This window comes from Nerophis lumbriciformis, linkage group LG31 (assembly GCF_033978685.3).
Source record: "Nerophis lumbriciformis linkage group LG31, RoL_Nlum_v2.1, whole genome shotgun sequence".
Lineage (NCBI taxonomy): Eukaryota > Metazoa > Chordata > Actinopteri > Syngnathiformes > Syngnathidae > Nerophis > Nerophis lumbriciformis.
In genome coordinates, this window is record NC_084578.2 from 8,925,095 (window position 1) to 8,945,726 (window position 20,632).

Genomic DNA, 20,632 nt, shown 5'->3' on the forward strand with positions numbered 1-20,632 from the left:
TCATCCATCCATCCTTTCGAGTTAGCTTTTATGATGACGCCGGCTGGAAAGGTCTCTTTTGGCAAGGTCTTCCTTTTGAATATCACCATGGGTGGAAGTTTCTGGCCATTAGCATGGCAAGCTAGGACCACAGTGAAGGATGACTTCTCATTCCCTGTGGTGCGAATATTCACCGTACGTGCTCCCGTTATATACACAGTGCGGTTCACAGGAATATCAAAAGTCAGTGGAACCTCGTCCATGTTGATAATGTTCTCTGGCCGGATCTTTTTTTCAGCTATCTTGTTTTTACAATATGCACGGAAAGTAGCCAGCTTTTCTTGAAAGTCTTTAGGCAGTTGCTGTGAAATAGTAGTCCGTGTGCGGATGGAGAGATTGCGTCTTGGAAACCTGTCGCTTAGTAGGAGCCATTTTGTGGTCTTTACAGATGTAAACACACAAAGGAAATGAAACGTAATATCCGCGCGCTTCTTCTTCTTCTACGCGGGCGGGTGGTTGCTTACAGTAGAAGAAGAAGCGTTTCCTGTTCTATGGGGGCGGGTGCTTACCTTGGCGGTTGCTTGCGTAGAAGAAGAAGCACTTCCTCTTCTACGGGGAAAAAAGATGGCGGCTGTTTACCGTAGTTGCGAGACCGAAACTTTATGAAAATGAATCTTAATATTAATCCATATATAAAGCGCACCGGGTTATAAGCCACACTGTCAGCTTTTGAGTAAATTTGTGGTTTTTAGGTGCGGCTAATAGTGCGGAAAATACGGTACTCTGTTATTGTGCGCTGCCGAACATGCTACTCTGCTCGTAAAACCAGTAATGTCACGACGTGACGACGCGCTGTCAAACAGAGTATAGCACCATTTTTGATTCATTAGTACCGCGATACTATACCAGTACCGGTATACCGTACAACCCTACTTTAAACACTCCACCGTCAAACAAGGTGGTGGCTTTGTGGCACTTTCCTCCAGCAAGGACGGGGAAGATGGTCAGTGTTGATGAAATACAGGGCAATCCTGCTGGAGTGGGGTGGCTACAATGGAATGGTTACCACAAAATACCGCAGTTTTCCCCTTGTCTTTGGCAAGGGGAAAACTGCGGTCCACTAACACTCTCCATCTAATCTGACTGAGCTGGAGCTGTTTGACAAAGAGAAATAGGCAAACATTTCCAGTTCCTCCATGTGCACAGCTGCTCCAGACCTAGATTGCGGCTGTAACTGCAGCGACTCAAAGAGACCGAATACTTTTGTAAGTCACACACAAAATGAAAATCATGTCATATTTTGCTTTGGACTTCACAATTGTGTGCCGCTTTGTGTTGGTCTTTTTTGGGGTTTTGATGTTTTGTGGAAACGTTCAAAGGGTATGAATTAGAGATGTCCAATATTGGCTTTTTTGCCGATATTCCGATATTGTCCAACTCTTAATTACCGATACATACAGTCGTGGAATTAACACATTATTATGCCTAATTTTGTTGTGATGCCCCGCTGGATGCATTAAACAATGTAACAAGGTTTTCCAAAATAAATCAACTCAAGTTATGGAAAAAAGTGCCAACATGGCACTGCCATATTTATTATTGAAGTCACAAAGTGCTTTTTTTTTTTTAACATGCCTCAAAACAGCAGCTTGGAATTTGGGACATGCTCTCCCTGAGATAATCCTGATACCCACTACAACTATGGGAAATACTATACTTTGACTTTCACAAAGTGCATTATTTTTTTATTTTTTTTAAACATGCCTCAAAACAACAGCTACAAAAACAATGAAGGCACACAGCTTCAGTCCAGAGTGTACTAGAGCAGTGATTTTCAACCACTGTGCCGTTAGATATTGTCTGGTGTGCCGTGGGAAATTATGCCACTTCACCTATTGGTCCAAAAAATATTTTTTGCCAATCAATAATCATAATAATGTGCCGTCGTCTAGTGCCTGCACTGTGTTGAGCTTGGCAATCCCAATATGCAAAGCACAGCGGGAGACAGCGTGCAGGTAAAAAGGTATGTAACGCTTAAACCAAAAAATTTATACAAAAGGCAAGTCCCGCTAGGACAGGGGTCGGCAACCCAAAATGTTGAAAGAGCCATATTGGACCAAAAATACCAAAAAATATCTGTCTGGAGCCGCAAAAAATTAAAAGCCATATTACATACAGATAGTGTGTCATGAGATATAAATTGAATTAAGAGGACTTAAAGGAAACTAAATGACCTCAAATATAGCTACAAATGAGGCATTATGATGCAATATGTACATATAGCTAGCCTAAATAGCATGTTAGCATCGATTAGCTTGCAGTCATGCAGTGACCAAATATGTCTGATTAGCACTCCAACAAGTCAATAACATCAACAAAACTCACCTTTCATGCACAACCTTAAAAGTCTAGTGGACAAAATGAGACAGAAAAAGAAGTGGCATAAAACACGTCCTAGAAAGTTATACATGTAAACAAACTACGGTGAGTTCAAGGACCGCCAAAATTAGTAGGACAAAACGGCGCTCGCCAAATACTCGAATCAGTGAAGCATGTTTAATATAAACAGTGTGCTTTATAACAATTAGGGAGGTTTGTGTCATGTTTGTCCTCCTACAGAAACCATATTAAAACAAAAAATAGATTGTTTTCCCCTCATCTTTTTCCATTTTTCATACATTTCTGAAAAACCTCCAGAGAGCAACTAGGGCGGCTCTAGAGCCGCGGGTTGCCGACCCCTGCACTAGGAAAAGGCACTGAAGCGTAGGGATGGCTATGTAAAACAAAAGTAAAACTGAACTGGCTACAAAGTCAACAAAAACAGAATGCTGGACGACAGCAAAAACTTACAGCGTGTGGAGCAAAGACGGCGTCCACAAAGCACATCTGTACATGAAATGACAATCAACAATGTCCCTACAAAGAAGGATAGCGTACGCACAACTTAAATAGTCTTGATTGCGAAAACAAAGCAGTTGCGGGCAATAGCACTCAAAGGAAGGCGTGAAGCCCGCTACAGGAGAACACCAACAAAACAGGAAGTGTCACCAAAATAACAGCGCAAGACAGGAACTAAAGCACGACACACAAACAACAACAAACTCAAAATAAGGCACGACAACCTGGTGGAGTTTCATTTTTTAACCTTTTCTGCTGGTGGTGTGCCTCCGTATTTTTTTTATGAAAAAAATGTGCCTTGGCTCAAAAAAGGTTGAAAAACACTGTACTAGAGTAATAAAGTAAACAATAACATAGTCCTCATTTAGTGCAAGACTGCCTGGCATACTGTATAACAGGGAATTATAAACTGGGCTCACATCCATCTTCCGCTTGTATTCATCGTGTATCTCCTTATGATTCTTGAAGAGGTGGGAGATCTGATTGCTCGTATTAAAGGAAGACGTCTTGGTTCCTCCTCGCATAACCAACTTTTTGCAGTCATTGCAAATTGCCAGTTTTTTACCCGTCAGAGACACTTTAAAATAATCCCAAATCATAGACATGGTGTCGTTAGTCAGTCACCGAGCAAGCTCGCTTGTTAGCCACGGCTACAGCACCGGCAACAACACACTCTTGTTGTTGTTATGCTGCGCTCGCGGCGGTTTGATGAGGTCAACAAGCGTCGCCAGTAAACCTCTCATGCTGCAGTCGTCAACTCCTGTATTGTGAGTGGGAGAGAGGAGATGGGAGGAGCTGCTGACTGAGAGACATAACTGCTCTGTACTGCTCCCTACGTCCGTGTTTTACCGGATATGTACCGCTCCGTACAGCAGCGTTTTAAAAAGTCATTAATTTTACTTTTTGAAACCGATACCGATAATTTCCTATATTACATTTTAAGCATTTATCGGACATCTCTAGTATGAATACTTTTTCAAATCGCTGTATATTGTAGAGGTGTCAAAAAAAAAAAAAAAAAAAGGTTTTTGAATTAATAGCGAGTGTTGGCCCTGCGATGAGGTGGCGACTTGTCCAGGGTGTACCCCGCCTTCCGCCCGATTGTAGCTGAGATAGGCTCCAGCGCCCCCCGCGACCCCAAAAGGGAATAAGCGGTAGAAAATGGATGGATGGATGGATTAAGAGATTTCAGAAAAATACAAAATCGATTTTTTTATTTTATTTATTTATTTTACATTTTAAATCTGTCCTGTCCAGATGTCATACTTGCCAACCCTCCCGAATTTTCCGGGAGACTCCCGAAATTCAGCGCCTCTCCCGAAAACCTCCCGGGACAAATATTCTCCCGAAAATCTCCCGATTTTCAGCCGGAGCTGGAGGCCACGTCCCCTCCAGCTCCATGCAGACCTGAGTGAGGACAGCCTTTTTTGTATGACGGGAGGACAACAGGGTGGCAAGAACTAAATCATCCAGACTAGAGATCAATTGTATTATTATGTTTATCTCACCTAAAAATAAATATATTTATTAATTACAAAAAAAAACCTAAATACATTTTTACTATATTTTGCTAAAAGCATCAAAATTAATTGTGTTTTTATTTGTATTTTTTCTGACTCCTTATTACATCCAGCCATAGAATTATACATTAAAATAAACATATTTGAAATAATTAATTTTAATTATCATAATAATTCATTTAAAATGACCATATAATTCATTTAAAATGACCATATTTAATTATTAAAATAATTGCTTGTTTATCAACAACTTTAGCATTTTATTCATTACATTTTGAAGCTCTCAGAAGCCAAGTTATGTTATATTCCTTAAGATTTATTTATGCAAGTTTGAAGTATCAATTATCTAAACACAGTTTTGTTTGCATATTTTCAGGATATATATATATATATATATATATATATATATATATATATATATATATATATATATATATATGAAATACTTGACTTGGTGAATTCTAGCTGTCAATATACTCCTCCCCTCTTAACCACGCCCCCGGCCACAACCACGCCCCCGTCCCACCCCCACCCCCGGCCACGCCCCCCACCCCCACCCCCCCACCTCCCGAAATCGGAGGTCTCAAGGTTGGCAAGTATGCCATATGTGCTGCACAGATTTACTTTAAAAATGTTGGATATTTCTCTTGTTGCCTTATTTGTATTTGACTTTATTAAATGTTTGGGTAGAATTTTATTGAATAAAAAAATGTTTTCTTTTAAGTAATGTAGATATTTATCAGAGCTGTTTATCTATTGTAGTCAATCACAGAACCGGCTTTTATGTTATTAAAAAAAGTTTTGAATCGAGAATCGATTCTGAATCGATTCGTTACCCTCAAGAATTGAATTGAATCGGAATTGTGAGGTGCCCAAAGATTCACAGCCCCAGTATATTATATGGCACCCATTTTTTCTATGGCTTTTACCTCCATTGATGCATTTTAAAGGCCTACTGAAACCCACTACTAACGACCACGCAGTCTGATAGTGTATATATCAATGACGAAATCTTAACATTGCAACACATGCCAATACGGCCGGGTTAGCTTACTAAAGTGCAATTTTAAATTTTGCGCGAAATATCCTGCTGAAAACGTCTCGGTATGATGACGTCAGCGCGTGACGTCACGGATTGTGGAGGACATTTTGGGACAGCATGGTGGCCAGCTATTAAGTCGTCTGTTTTCATCGCAAAGTTCCACAGTATTCTGGACATCTGTGTTGGTGAATCTTTTGCAATTTGTTCAATGAACAATGGAGACAGCAAAGAAGAAAGCTGTAGGTGGGAAGCGGTGTATTGCGGGCGGCTGCAGCAACACAAACACGGCCGGTGTTTCATTGTTTACATTCCCGGAAGATGACAGTCAAGCTTTACCATTGGCCTGTGGAGAACTGGGACAACAGAGACTCTTACCAGGAGGACTTTGAGTTGGATGCGCAGACGCGGTACCGTGAGTACGCATGCAGCTGCGGCTTCCAAACATTTGATCGCTTGCCCGTACGTGCGTGCCGCTATGTGCATGTCACGTACGTAACTTTGGGGACTTTGGGGAAATATATGTGCTGTATGAACTTTGGGGAGGTGAACGGTACTTTGGGCTGTGGGATTGAGTGTGTTGTGCAGGTGTTTGAGTTGTATTAAAGTTAAAGTTAAAGTACCAATGATTGTCACACACACACTAGGTGTGGCGAAATTATTCTCTGCATTTGACCCATCACCCTTGATCACCCCCTGGGAGGTGAGGGGAGCAGTGGGCAGCAGCGGTGGCTGCGCCCGGGAATCATTTTGGTGATTTAACCCCCAATTCCAACCCTTGATGCTGAGTGCCAAGCAGGGAGGTAATGGGTCCCATTTTTATAGTCTTTGGTATGACTCGGCCGGGATTTGAACTCCCAACCTACCGATCTCAGGACGGACACTCTAACCACTAGGCCACTGAGTAGACGTATGGACGGGAGGGGGGAGGTGTTTGTTATGCGGGATTAATTTGTGGCATATTAAATATAAGCCTGGTTGTGTTGTGGCTAATAGAGTATATATATATGTCTTGTGTTTATTTACTGTTTTAGTCATTCCCAGCTGAATATCAGGTCCCACCCGCCTCTCACAGCATCTTCCCTATCTGAATCGCTCCCACTGCCCTCTAATCCTTCACTCACTTTCCTCATCCACAAATCTTTCATCCTCGCTCAAATTAATGGGGAAATCGTCGCTTTCTCGGTCCGAATCGCTCTCGCTGCTGGTGGCCATGATTGTAAACAATGTGCAGATGTGAGGAGCTCCACAACCTGTGACGTCACGCTACTCGTCTGCTACTTCCGGTACAGGCAAGGGTTTTTTATCAGCGACCAAAAGTTGCGAACTTTATTGTCGATGTTCTCTACTAAATCCTTTCAGCAAAAATATGGCAATATCGTGAAATGATCAAGTATGACACATAGAATGGACCTGCTGTCCCCGTTTAAATAAGAAAATCACATTTCAGTAGGCCTTTAATGTTCAGGTGAAATTTAAAATAATGTAATTTAGGGAATTAGATTGACAAAGTGAAACTAATATGACGTAGGCTCAAAAGATTCAACACGAATCTGGCCCGCCACGTCATTTAAGGTGGCCTGCCAAAAGCCCTGAAATAATATGCGTCGATAAAGTACTTTATCTTTTCTTACTAAATGTATTCTTTCCATTTTGACAAAAGGGAATACATGTATTGCATGCAATTGCATATTATTGAAACTGTAATATTGTCTAATAATGCAAGAAATGTAATACTATCAAACATTTCAAAACGTTTATCAATTAAGATAAAAAAATATATACTTGAAATAGGATTTCAAAGCCAGTTATCCATCAAACATTGTAGAAATTTGAATAGATTTTATGGTAAAAAAAAAACCTGGGAGCTCAGTTGCCAGAATTTTACTGTAGAAAAAAACAATGTTACAGTTTTTCTATTCACAGTAATATGGCTGTTTTTTAAGGTAAAATTATGGCGACTGAGCTGCCAGTTTTTTAATGCAAAGTCAAAGGATCTTTTTTTTATATATTGTGTGTAAAAAAAATAAATAAATAAATGCATCGGACCATGCATCGCTGTGTTTGTTGCATTTTTGTTGCGTTTCACGTGACTGTAAAATATGACGATCGAGAGGGTGTGTGACGTTTAATATGTTGTCAATATTCAGTGTTTTATCGTTCATAGTTAATATTGTGAATCCCACATTCTTTATCTCATTCAGTAAAAAAATTTAAAATTCCATTCCGTTTTTTAAGGCGGTCTGTCATAACGTTTTTAGCATTCAATCAGACATTATTGTGAGGTTTTGTATTCGTGTTCCTAAAAAATAGACACACCGGCCCTCAGACACATTTTTTTTCTGTAAATTTGGCCCCCTAGTCAAAATAATTGCCCAGGCCTGCCCTACAGGCTGAATATATGTGTATGAGAGTGCTTGAACGAGCAGGGGGAGCTTCAATTAGAACGGAGGCCAAAGCTAGTGATTACAAAGGCTTTTCTACTCCGTTTAAATATTCCTTATAAGGAGATTGTCAAACCTGGCTCCTTCGACACCGCTAATTTATTGCATCACACATGTATTTATATATAATGCTTATTTTCAACTTTGGTCTAGGTGGAGCACTTGGCAGGCAGACATGTGATTCAGGTACATTCCGATATCTTCATCTAATTATTGAAAATAAATGTTACATTTACAGTGTTGTGTTTTTATTTCCTAACAGGTAGCTTGTGGGGCTTACCACAGCCTGGCTCTGGTCCGTAGTTTGCATCCCCAAAACTCCAATGCACATAAACCTCGAGAGAAGCGGTCCGCATCACACCTGTCGCTGACGAAGAAAGACGAATCGTTCTCTGTTGACGACGCACACTACTGTCCGCTGGGGGTGGAGCTAACTGAAAGCATGTCAGCGGAGGTAAGTAGGAGCTCAAATGAAATTATATTGAATCTGATGATACATGCCACAAAAGGGAACACGTTAAAAAACTGCCTCAAATGTTCTTGTTTGGCTCTCAACAAAGGCGGACACATTACCCTCCCTCTCCTATTTCTCCTGATTGGCTTCTTTGTCCTTGTCTTGTCTTAACATTCTAAGAGCATCTATTTTGCACTGTTTTCCAAAATCTAAAACAAATTGATAAACTGGTCCCTCAACTCAATTGACAAGATGTTCTTGACGTAAAGCACAGGTTCGGGAAAACGTTGCTCTGGTCTATCGACACATTTGTAAGATAATGGCCGCCATTCAAGGAAGCACTCAGATTTTGGCGATATCAAAATTGAACCGAAAATTGGATAACATCTCAGAGAAGCTTTCCGCGCTGCAAGGGGATAGAGGGTAGCGGGGGTTGTATATTGTAGCGTCCCGGAAGAGTTAGTGCTGCAAGGGTATTTGTTCTGTTGTGTTACGGTGCGGATGTTCTCCCGAAATGTGTTTGTCATTCTTGTTTGGTGTTGGTTCACAGTGTGGTGCAAATTTGTAACAGTGTTAAAGTTGTTTATACAACCACTCTCAGTGTGACCTGTATGGCTGTTGACCAAGTATGCCTTGCATTCACTTGTGTGTGTGAAAATCCGTAGATATTATGTAAGGGTGTAACGGTACACAAAAATTTCGGTTTAGAGGTCACTTTTCGGTACAGTAAGAAAACAACAAAATATACATTGTATGGTTATTTATTTACCAAAATGTGTAATCAATGGCTTTATTCTTTTAACATTGCTTTAAAATAGCTCTGTGTGTGATGGATGTGAGTCACCACTAGGCTGATCAGTGCAACAGCAGGCAGTCATGAATGCTAAGCATAACAACAGGGCCGGCCCGTGGCATAGGCCGTATAGGCAAATGCTAAGGGCGCCGTCCACCAGGGGGCGCCACGCCAGTGCCACAAATGTTGGAGAAAAAATAAATAAAATAAAAGTTGGTACTATTATTTCTAAATACAAAAAATAATCCCACGTTAATTAAAATGCAAAGTAAAGCCTATTTAATAGAAATATTATTTGTTACAACATTACGCCCCCCCCCCCACCGGGGGGAACCCCCCGCACGGTGTGCCCCTCCCTTCCCGTATCATGACTCTTTTTGGACGTCACCACATCAAAAAATCAACACAAGATGTCAAAACGGCCAAAACTGTCAGGTGCCCAGGGAAGAAAAAAGAGAAAAGAAGAGGAGGAGAAACGAGAAAAGACAGAGGTAGCAGGTAGGTAACGTTAGCCTACATGAAATGATTTGTCTGTTACAGAATGTGATAGTAACCTGGCTTTTTAGCATTAAGCTAATGTTACATGATTCGGCAATTGCTAATCTATAATCTGTTTTAACGTCGGGTTAATATTGTGGAGGGGGCTAAATTGTTATGGAAAATAATAATGTAACGTTAGGTAATTACAGTACTCCCACCTTACATTCCTTAGGGACAATTGTATTAGATCTTTTAAGCAGGTGTTTTTTGTTTACATTGTTATTGCCTTCTGGTTAGTTAATGTTTGCCCTGCAGGTAATAGTCACTTTTCCACCCCTTTATATATTAGATATAGTTGTAAGTAAAAAAAAAAGGTCAAAGACAAAGCTATTCGGTTTCTTGTGAGTATATACACTTCACTGCCGATGTGGGGGGGCGCCACCTAAAATCTTGCCTAGGGCGCCAGATTGGTTAGGGCCGGGCCTGCATAACAATAACATACATACACACACAGGGTCCATTGCCAAGGTTAATGCAGTCAACATATATAAAATAAAAGCTAAATAAGATAAGGCTCAGAATTGGTTTCTTAACAAAACTTTTCTACATATAAAGTGCAACATTTCCACATATAAAGTGCAACATTAAACTGCTTCAAGTTGTTGCTCGGATTAAATAAAATGACAAATCGTTTCTTCTACATACAAAAAGTGCAACATTAAACAGTTTCAAGTCAACTCAGCCTCAGATTAACTTTTCTTCCCCCCCCCCCAGCCTTTAACCCTGGTGACTTTCACTCAATTTTCATGTTTTTTGCCAGAAAAATCAGTTTATCCACATTGTCTGCAGAAAGAGCAGACCTGCTTGCAGTTAAAATGTCTCCAGCTGTGGAAAATAGCCTTTGGCTGGGCACGGAGGTAGCAGGTATGGCGAGGTAGTGCCTGGCTAACTTGGCAGTAAGAGGATATATGGGCTCATTGTTCTTCCACCATAGAAGTGGGTCAAAATCTAGATTTTAATGCAATATGGTCTTAAATCTGCTGCTATAAAAACATTTGTTATTGCTTTAGCCCTGCCTGACTCGCCGAGGAGAGGCTGCTTGAATGCGGTGGGAGCTGTGTCTGTTCGTCTTTCTCTTCGTTGAAGCGATGTTATCCATTGTTGTATCGCACCGCGAAGCCCAAATGTTCCCAAACGGGAGATCTTAACGAGGCAAGAGGGTCTTCCAGCTCTGGCTTTTGCATGTTGTAGTAGCCCGGTGTTGTGCATTGTTTACACAACGTGCGGTGCGCTATTTAATATGTCTGTGTGGAAACTCGTTCGGTAAACCTCCGAACCGAACCGAACCGAACCCCCCGTACCGAAACGGTTCAATACAAATACACGTACCGTTACACCCTTAATATTATGTGATTGGGCCGGCACGCAAAGGCAGTGCCTTTAAGGTTTATTGGCGCTCTGTACTTCTCCCTACGTCCGTGTACCACTCCGTACAGCGAAGTTTTAAAAAGTCATACATTTTACTTTTTGAAACCGATACCGATAATTTCCGATATTACATTTTAAAGCATTTATCGGCCGATATGGGAAATACGTCCATTCTCACTCTTCTGTGTCTACTCTGTTTCTGCTTGCAAAGTGCTGTGTGTGTGTGAATGTTGACTAACATGTGCCGCGGCTGGTATGCCAGCATTGTCACCGTGGCGCACATGATGTCGATGAATAAACAAAATCCTGGTATTTTTCAAAGCAATATATTACTGTTTTTAATTCATTAGTACTGCAATACTTTAGTAGTACAACCTTAGTGCTTATTGTTGCTCTGGTTTTTCCTGGTCTCAAAGTGAGCTCCCTTCCTTTCCTACACTACAAAAACTGAAATCTAAGTAAGATGAAATATCTCAAATAAGGGTGATATTTGCTTATTTTCTGTCTGATATGATAATTCTTCTCACTTAGCAGATTTGATGTTAGAGTGTTTTACTTGTTTTAAGTGTTTTGGTCCTAAATGATCTCAGCAAGATATTCAGGTTGTTGCTGAGATTTGATGACCTATATTGAGTAAAACATGCTTGAAACTAGAATATCAACTGTTGCAAAGCTGTGTCATCAACACTCACAAGAATAAAACTACTTTTTTAAAGTAATCATTTCTGAATAAAAAAATCATGATTTTGACACAATTGTGTCTCATAATTAAAACAGATGAAAGCCGAATGGAGTTTGCTGTTTTATTTTCAATGAAACAATAGAAAATACGTACTCCTATGGTGGTACAGTTGGCACAGTACAGCAAACTGACAGTTAATATTCAAACATTTAACATGTGACATTTCAAACAATTTTGAACAGAAATAGTTCATGCACATTCAGATAAATTCTTCAAAATTACAATTAAAAAAAATTTGGCCGGGGGCCGGGCTCTTTATATGCGCACTAATTGACTGAAAGAGCACGCACTTGGCGCGATAATGTCATGTTATCGATGGAAAAATGCAATTTTAGAACATATGATTTGCCTGAGCGGCTAGGAGACCCCGAGAGTAACAAGCGGTTGCCTTGTTGCCTTTCTATTAAGAACAATGAACTAGTTTTTAGTATAAGTTTGCTGGTTTCAAGAAATGTAATGCCGAGTGCATATCATTATGTCAAGATAATGGCACTAGCATTTACTTAATTTAACAATATTTTTCAACATATTGAGCAAAAAGATCTCTTTTTTTTATACCAATAAAAGTGCACTTGTTTTAAGTGAGAATATACTTATTTTAAGGTATTTTTGGGTTCATTGAAGTTAGCTAATTTTACTTGTTTTGGAAAGTCTTGACAAGCCAAATTTTCTTGTTCTATTGGCAGATAATTTTGGTTAGTTCAAATAAAATACCTCAAATTTTTGTATTTTCTTTTCTTGTTTTTGAACACTGACTTTTTGCAGTGTACCTTTTTTTATGGGGCGCTTCCTGTAACTGTATATTGTTTGTCTGCTCTTGGACGGTTGTACTGAAAACTCATTTTGTTGTATTTTTGAAGTGCAATGACAATAAAGTTCTATCCTATTCTAAAAGCTTTTCTGTTTGTATTCTTAGACTTCAGCCAGAAGACGCTCCAAACAAAGGTTTCAACCAGCTGGCGGGAGCCATAGATATCAAACAGTTTTATTTCCATACACTTACAGCATATCTAACAACAAAGAGTACAGTAATACAATACTTTTTGATATATTTTCACGTTTTGCATTTCAGATTTTTGTTAATGAGTATCTTTTTTTTTTTTTTGGTTGGTCTTTCTCTCAGGAATGTTGGAAAATCTGAGCCCGATGGACAAGATGACCCTATAACCCAGACGGACAGCTGCACTACATCATACCCACTGCCAGGCTTGACAGATAAAAAGAAACGTGCTTTCCCTAATGAGCTGGAGCTTCAGAACCTTCTCCAAAAACTCTCCGGTCACTCATTAGAGATGCAAAATAGCAGCGGGCTCGGCGATAGCGACTCACTGAGCAGCCAGACCTCAGGTGGGCGTGTTAGGGATGTAACGGTACACAAAAATGTTGGTTCGGTACGTACCTCGGTTTAGAGGTCACAGTTCGGTTAATTTTCGGTACAGTAAGAAAACAACAAAATATAAATTTTGGGGTTATTTATTTACCAAATTTGCAAAATCTTCCACCAAAAATATTTTTCTTAGTTGAATATTTGATGTGAAGTAATGGGAACCTTGGATAGGTCAATAATTCATAATAACATTGATTTTGATTCAATATTATGTTTTGAGCAATGACAGTTTGAAAGGAAAAAAAAACTGCTTTGTTTTATTAGTCAACATTGCAACTGTATTTAACCTTTAAGCTTTTTTTATTTCACTTTTGTTATGTTTTTGTTTATTTTAATAGTATTTTTAGAATGTGCCGTGGGCCTTTAAAACATTAGCTGTTTGCCGCAAATGGCCTCCGGGGCACACTTTTGACACCCCTGCTATAGATAATAAAAAACTTAATCTGATAAATCAATGGATAAAAAGCAGAGCCTGGCGACGCATGCGCGTTTATCATAACTCTCTCTCTCTCTCTGTCTCTGCCCCTCCCTCACCAATGCTGCTGCACCTTCACAATTTGTTTTGTTTTTAACCCCTTCTTAACCCTGAACGTACATTGAAAATACACGCAACCCTAACTCAAAATGCCGGACATTTGAGGCATTTAAGAAAGTCCGTCCTGACAGCTCCGCAAAAGAGGACATGTCCGGTGAAAAGAGGACGTATGGTCAGTCTATCCTAGCCCGTTAGCGGCATGCTAGCAACTAACGGGCTACGATAGACCAATGCACACCGAGGCACAACACACGGCAGTGTGTTGTGCCTCGGTGTGCATTGTTTACACCAGTGACGTGCGGTGAGGTTGATGGCTGGTGAGGCACTGACTTCATCACAGTCAGATTTACAAACATATGAACCCTAAAGAGTATCTTATTCACCATTTGATTGGCAGCAGTTAACGGGTTATGTTTAAAAGCTCATACCAGCATTCTTCCCTGCTTGGCACTCAGCATCAAGGGTTGGAATTGGGGGTTATTAAATCACCAAAAATTATTCCTGGGCGCGGCGCCGCTGCTGCCCACTGCTCCCCTCACCTCCCAGGGGGTGATCAAGGGGATGGGTCAAATGCAGAGGACAAATTTCATTACACCTAGTGTGTGTGTGACAATCATTGGTACTTTAACTTAACTTTAACTTTACACATACAAACTGTAGCACACAAAAAAGCACATTTAATTATAAAAAACTTTATTATGGTCTTACCTTTACTTATAAAATAAGTCCATGAGCCGCTGTTGTGTTGGATTCATGCACCCCCTGACGAGAGTGTTATATCAACTAAAGCCCTCACTTAAACTTTCCACGTGCAAGATTGAATCTATTTAAAAAAGTGTAACCGAGGGTTTATAAATGTCGCCTATACTGTATGAAACTACAAAATAACAAACACGGAGGCTCCAGTTTACACGAGGACCACTTTATTTACATTCTTTCAAAAACTTCCGCTCCACTCCAACGTGTCATCACTTCCGCTCTTAGTGCCTTCAAAATAAGAGCTCAAGGCATATACTGTATAACAGCGCATAACAGGAACTTAACATCACAAAGAGGAAAGCCCATGAAAATAGGTTACAAAAGTTATTTAATAAGAAGCCAAAAAGTGCAAAAACAATAATGTTCGTGTTGGAGGAGTTGTGAATTAGGTACACCTGCAGTCTGCAGGTGTACCTAATGTTGTGGCCCTGCAGTCATTCACAACTCCTCCAACACGAACATTATTGTTTTTGCACTTTTTGCCTTCTTATGAAATAACTTTTTTAAATAGATTCAATCTTGCACGTGGAAAGTTTAAGTGTGGGCTTTAGTTGATATAACACTCCCGTCAGGGGTTGCCGTGCATTCTACGGCGGGGGTGCAGGAGGCGAGCCTCAGCCAGTGCGTCTTTTGCAGCCGTTTTATGATCGCTCAGCACAAGAAATACGTTACACACATACAGTTGTTGACAAAATACACTGTACATTATATACCTCAGCTAACTAAACTATGGAAATGTATAATATAATTCATATAGCAACACGGTCTCACTGCACAGCCGGCCAGCAGTTAGCCGAGTCCGCAATCCATGTTGAGGCACTGAGTGACGTGCCTCGACTGGCTGCTGTTCACCGCACCGTCTCTTCTCAGTATTTGAACGGCAAATGTGAAAATTCAGCGATTTTAAATAAAAAATAATCTAAAACGGGTGAAGTTAAATGGAAAATAACTTTATAGTATAATCACTGGATACATATAACAATTTAATTAAAAAAATGTCTTTTTACATTTTTTTTCTTTCCATGATGGCAGGTGAGGCCCCGCCTCACCTGCCTCTAGTGACTGCACGTCACTGGTTTACACAACGTGCGTTACGCTACTTAATATGTTCGTGTGGAAACTCCTTCGGTACACCTCCGAACCGAACCGGAACCCCCGTACCGAAACGGTTCAATACAAATACACGTACTGTTACACCCCTAGAGCGTGTACTTTTTTCATGTGTTTGGCGGCATAGTTCACGGGGCCATTTTTTTGTCCAGATGACAGCTGTGTCTCCTCAACTCCTTTCAACGACCAGCTATCCGCCGCCTATACAAATGAGGCGACAGTTTGGTAGGACATTGAAGAAATGGTCAACCTGCAGTATCTCACCTGATTATTAATCATCTCTCCTATGACTCTAGTGAGGGGGTCAGATCCTCCACTCCAATGGGCTTGGAAGAGTTGTCCCTGCAGAAGAAGAAGAAGTCACTGCAAGGATACAAGAGCTCCAGTCTCACAGACTTAAGCCGGGACGGGAAAACCGGAACGAGGCGAAGCTCCTTACCTGGAACAGCAACCCATAGTAGGTAGTAGTGGGAATAACTTAAAGCCCCAGTTAGGATCTTTCAGTTTTGGTTGATTTTGGCGGCGCCAGTGGACCTAAGCGGTAGTGTTTTGCCAGAAGAAAACCGCACATAGCATCATACCGACATGATGTCACCTGTAGTATTGGCACAAATAATATAATATCTCTTTTTTTTTTTTTTTTAAAGAATTTATTAATCAATTAAACAAAACAATACCATAATAATGCAATCCAATTCCAAAACCAAACCCGACCCAGCAACATTCAGAATAGCAATAAACAGAGCAATTGAGAGGACACACAAACATGACACAGAACAATCTAAAAGTAGTGTAACAAAAATGAATATTATCAACAACAGTATCAATATTAGTAACAATTTCAACATAGCAGTGATTAAAAATCCCTCATTGACATTATCTTTTTTTTTTTTTTTTTTTTTTTGTGTCCTGTCCAGCTTCTCAGGCAAATCATATAGTTGATGTAGATGCCCATGTCGGCTGTTCAGATTTACTTTACAAAAGAGAAGTGTAGGATACTTCTCTTGTTGCCTTATTTGTATTTGACTTTATTAAATGTATTTATATTATCATTTAGTGCAGCCGGGCCGGAGCAGGAGGGGATAGAAAGAGAAAAAAAAGAAGACAGAGGGGGAAATTGTGGGGACAAGAGGGGGATTAGACAGAGAGACAAAAACAACAACAGCAAACAACAACAACAACAACAATAGAGCAACATCAGCAAATACGACATGTACAAATATGATGGTAAAAGTAATAGCAAATAAGCAGTTAGTGAAAATAAAAAATAATACAGAAATGACAATGAGCATTATTACACTACAAATGGATCAATACAAATACCAATAGAAATAGCGCTATTGATAAAGAACACTACCAATACTTTACCTTTATTATCAACAATACAAAAATCCCTCATTGACATTATCAATACAGACATTAATAAAAAATTTAAAAAAAATAACAATAGTGTCACAGTGGCTTACACTTGCATCGCATCTCATAAACTTGACAACACATAATGTCCAATATTTTCCACAGAGATATAATAACTCATATTTTTGGTTCATTTAATAGTTAAAACCAATTTAAATAATGGATCCCATATTCCAATATATGACTCATTATTATCTAAACTAAATGCAGTTTTTTTCTACTGATATCATCTCCATAGCTTGTGTGTACCAGTCAGAATACGTTGGACTATCAACATCTATCCATTTTTTTAATATTACCCTTCTTGTTATTATGCATATTGAAAGAAATGCATTTTTACTCTTTGATGACATGTTACTAAATTGATGGAGATCCCCAAGAATACAAGTTTGCAGTGTCATTGGGATGTTTATATTAAGGAATGTGATTGCTTCTTTTGTTGTTTTCAACCATAACTCTTTTATTCCCGGACATTCCCACAATAAATGAACAAGAGTTGCATCGGCTGCCCTACACTTCATACATAATTTGCTATCTACTACACCAGGGGTCGGCAACCCAAAATGTTGAAAGAGCCATATTGGACCAAAAATACAAAAACAAATCTGTCTGGAGCCGCAAAAAATTAAAAGCCATATTACATACAGATAGTGTGTAATGAGATATAAATTGAATTAAGATGACTTAAAGGAAACTAAATGACCTCAAATATACCTACAGATGAGGCATAATGATGCAATATGTACATATAGCCAGCCTAAATAGCATGTTAGCATCGATTAGCTTGCAGTCATGCAGTGACCAAATATGTCTGATTAGCACTCCACACAAGTCAATAACATCAACAAAACTCACCTTTGTGCATTCATGCACAACGTTAAAAGTTTGGTGGACAAGATGAGACAGGAAAATAAGTGGCATAAAACACGTCCTAGAAAGTCGGAGAAAGTTATACATGTAAACAAACTATGGTGAGTTCAAGGACCGCCAAAATTAGTAGGACAAAACGGTGCTCGCCAAATACTCGAATCAGTGAAGCATGTTTAATACAAACAGTGTGCTTTATAACAATTAGGGAGGTTTGTGTCATGTTTGTCCTCCTACAGAAACCATATTAAAACAAACAAAAAAAAATTTTTCCCCTCATCTTTTTCCATTTTTCATACATTTTTGAAAAAGCTCCAGAGAGCCACTAGGGCGGCGCTAAAGAGCCGCATGCGGCTCTAGAGCCGCGGGTTGCCGACCCCTGTACTATACCAATTTTAAACAGCTGAGAAGATGTAAAATACAATCTATTCAAGATCTTAAATTGAGTCAGCTTATCTTTAATGCTTCTAAAGGTAAAGTACTATCTAAAGGGCTTATTGGCATTTTTCCAATTTCCATTACATCTAAAATGTTTTAAGTCCATCATCCATTTTTGAACACATGCATCATTTGCATTTCTAGTGTGGTGTTCATTTATTGTTCCATAAAATGGTTTAATTAATTTCTTAATTGTATCTTGATTAAAAAGTAAAAAAAGTGAAAGTATGTCTTTAAAATATTAGGTCTCTAATGGCTACGCTGATGTTAAATAGCAGACACTATCAAGAAATGATCATGGATCACGCTACAAACATGACGCTAAAGAATGTATCGGGGCGGATGCAGGTCTAAAGCAAAGAAAGAAAGACCGGTCTGAGATTTTTTCCAAAGAAAATAGTAGTAAAACTATCACGCTAGTGGCTATTTATTGCTAACACGCAAATTTCCAACAGCTAACATTGGCAATATCATTTTGAAGTCACTTACAAGTCCAGCAGGAACAGAGCCAACGCGGCATCGGTCTGAAATTCCTCGTCTTTGAGCTCATGCCAGCGAGTGAAAGCTGGGGCAATGTTGATCCCGACTGTCCTTTTATCCTAGTAAGCTCAATTTTCCTTTTTGGTCTCCTCAGACAAAACTTTTCGTTTCTTTGGTTGTTTTGGAGCTCCGGCCATGACAGCAGTGAATGCACATAGGCGTTCTTCTTCTTTTTCTTTTAGTTTTCTGGAGCCACGTAGGCGTTCGCATCGACTTCTGTCTTTTTAACGAATGGGGAAAGGGGGTCAGCACATTTCGTAGTTGTTTTGTGTGGCCCCTCAATAACGCTAAGTCCCAGTAAAAGCGATACAGACCCCTCAGACAGAGGTGTCATTCAATTAGTTGTAAGTCCATGTATCATACCAAAAGTTATGAAAATATTTTATTAAAGGTTGAAAAGCTTCTTTAAAGAGAAATAGTACTAGCCCTTTGAGACACTTGCGATTTAGGGCTATATAAATAAACATTGATTGATAGAAGAAATTGTAAAAACAAAACAATTAATGGCCTTTACCCTTTAAATTGACCAGCTTAGATTCAAAGTTGAAGAGTTGAGACATCTGGCGTGAGTCCAAAGTAGAGCTGCTGACCTGGCAAGGACCTTACTCTCCGGATTGTTTATTTATTTGACCTGGAAAATTGTTTAGGTTGTTGTGTGGCCTTTTCTAAATACAGAGATTATTTGCAGGTATGCACTGTTTTGATAAGCATGTGTTGTGGTCACTGTTTTATCTTATCAGTACAGGTGGCTTCGGATTACCAATGAATTCCATTCCATTCCATTCCGTGGTGTAAATTGAGTTTTAGTGTAAGTTAGTACATTGTTTCTGAACCAATGGCCCGGAAGCGCCCCCTAGAGGGCTGCCAAAATGATCTCTTTCTGAGCTATGGGCTGTTTTTTACCCCCATACAAATAAACGTATAGTTCAATCTTAATCTCTCAGTAGACTTGCTATGGAAGCGTTAAAAACTACAAGACATGGTCGAGCTGGAGGCACATAAATAAAAAACGGGGCATCCTGAAGAGATGTTCAGAAAGCAGCTTGAAGATGATCTGTAAAACATCATCTATGCAACATTTTGACCAAAGAATCACCATTACTTGTTATGTAGACCACAAGGAAGTGTTTTAAATGTAGAAACAAATTCATAGTATGACCCCCTTTTAAACCAGGTCTGCAGCCAACGTTGATTACTTCAGTTTCACTTTCCTTTTTGTTTGACGCACTACCACCAGAAGTCTGCATCAAGCTTGACAGACATAATGCAGGTTAAAGTTAACCAAAAATGTCCTTCCTCGTACCCCACCTCTGGTGGTAACAAGTCGTTTTTTCTCTCTTAATCATTTAAGGAGGTTCTTTAGTAACCACGAAACCTAACCTGGAAGTAAAAGTGGTATGAACGAGGACCATCTGTACATTGGTTAACATGCTTTTCTTCCAGAAACCCCATCCAGACCGCACCTTTATGGCTGCAAGTCATCCTCTTCTAGCCCGATCCTCAATTCAGCAACCGAGGAGGGTTTCCCCACGCTGGAGACGGAGGTGTGGAGCTGGGGCAGAGGCTCTGAGGGGCAACTGGGCCACGGAGATCAACTGGCCAGGTCTGTGTACGTTCTGGTTAACATGCAGCATTTTTTTTTAATGACTGCTAACAGTGTGTGTATTTTCGCGGTGGTTTAAAACTATCCTGCTTCATAGTTGTGGTTACATCAATATCGGGGGTTTTCCCGGCTCAAATTGAGGCAGAGGTGGTACAATCCTGACCATGCGGCAGAATTTTAGCGCAAATTTAAAAAAAATA

The 20,632-nt window shown here is 39.7% G+C and overlaps 1 protein-coding gene across 4 annotated transcripts in view; it reads left to right on the plus strand.

Moving 5' to 3' along the window:
* LOC133574411 (alsin-like) overlaps positions 1–20,632 on the plus strand; it is a 135,520-nt gene that overhangs the window by 22,040 nt on the left and 92,848 nt on the right. For all 4 annotated transcript variants that reach the window (XM_061926594.2, XM_061926596.2, XM_072912024.1 and 1 more), the window contains exons 6-12: positions 8,034–8,066; positions 8,143–8,334; positions 12,694–12,800; positions 12,901–13,124; positions 15,721–15,793; positions 15,865–16,025; positions 20,273–20,432. In XM_061926594.2, coding sequence (XP_061782578.1) covers positions 8,034–8,066; positions 8,143–8,334; positions 12,694–12,800; positions 12,901–13,124; positions 15,721–15,793; positions 15,865–16,025; positions 20,273–20,432 — 950 coding nt within the window. The remainder of the gene's footprint in view (positions 1–8,033; positions 8,067–8,142; positions 8,335–12,693; positions 12,801–12,900; positions 13,125–15,720; positions 15,794–15,864; positions 16,026–20,272; positions 20,433–20,632) is intronic.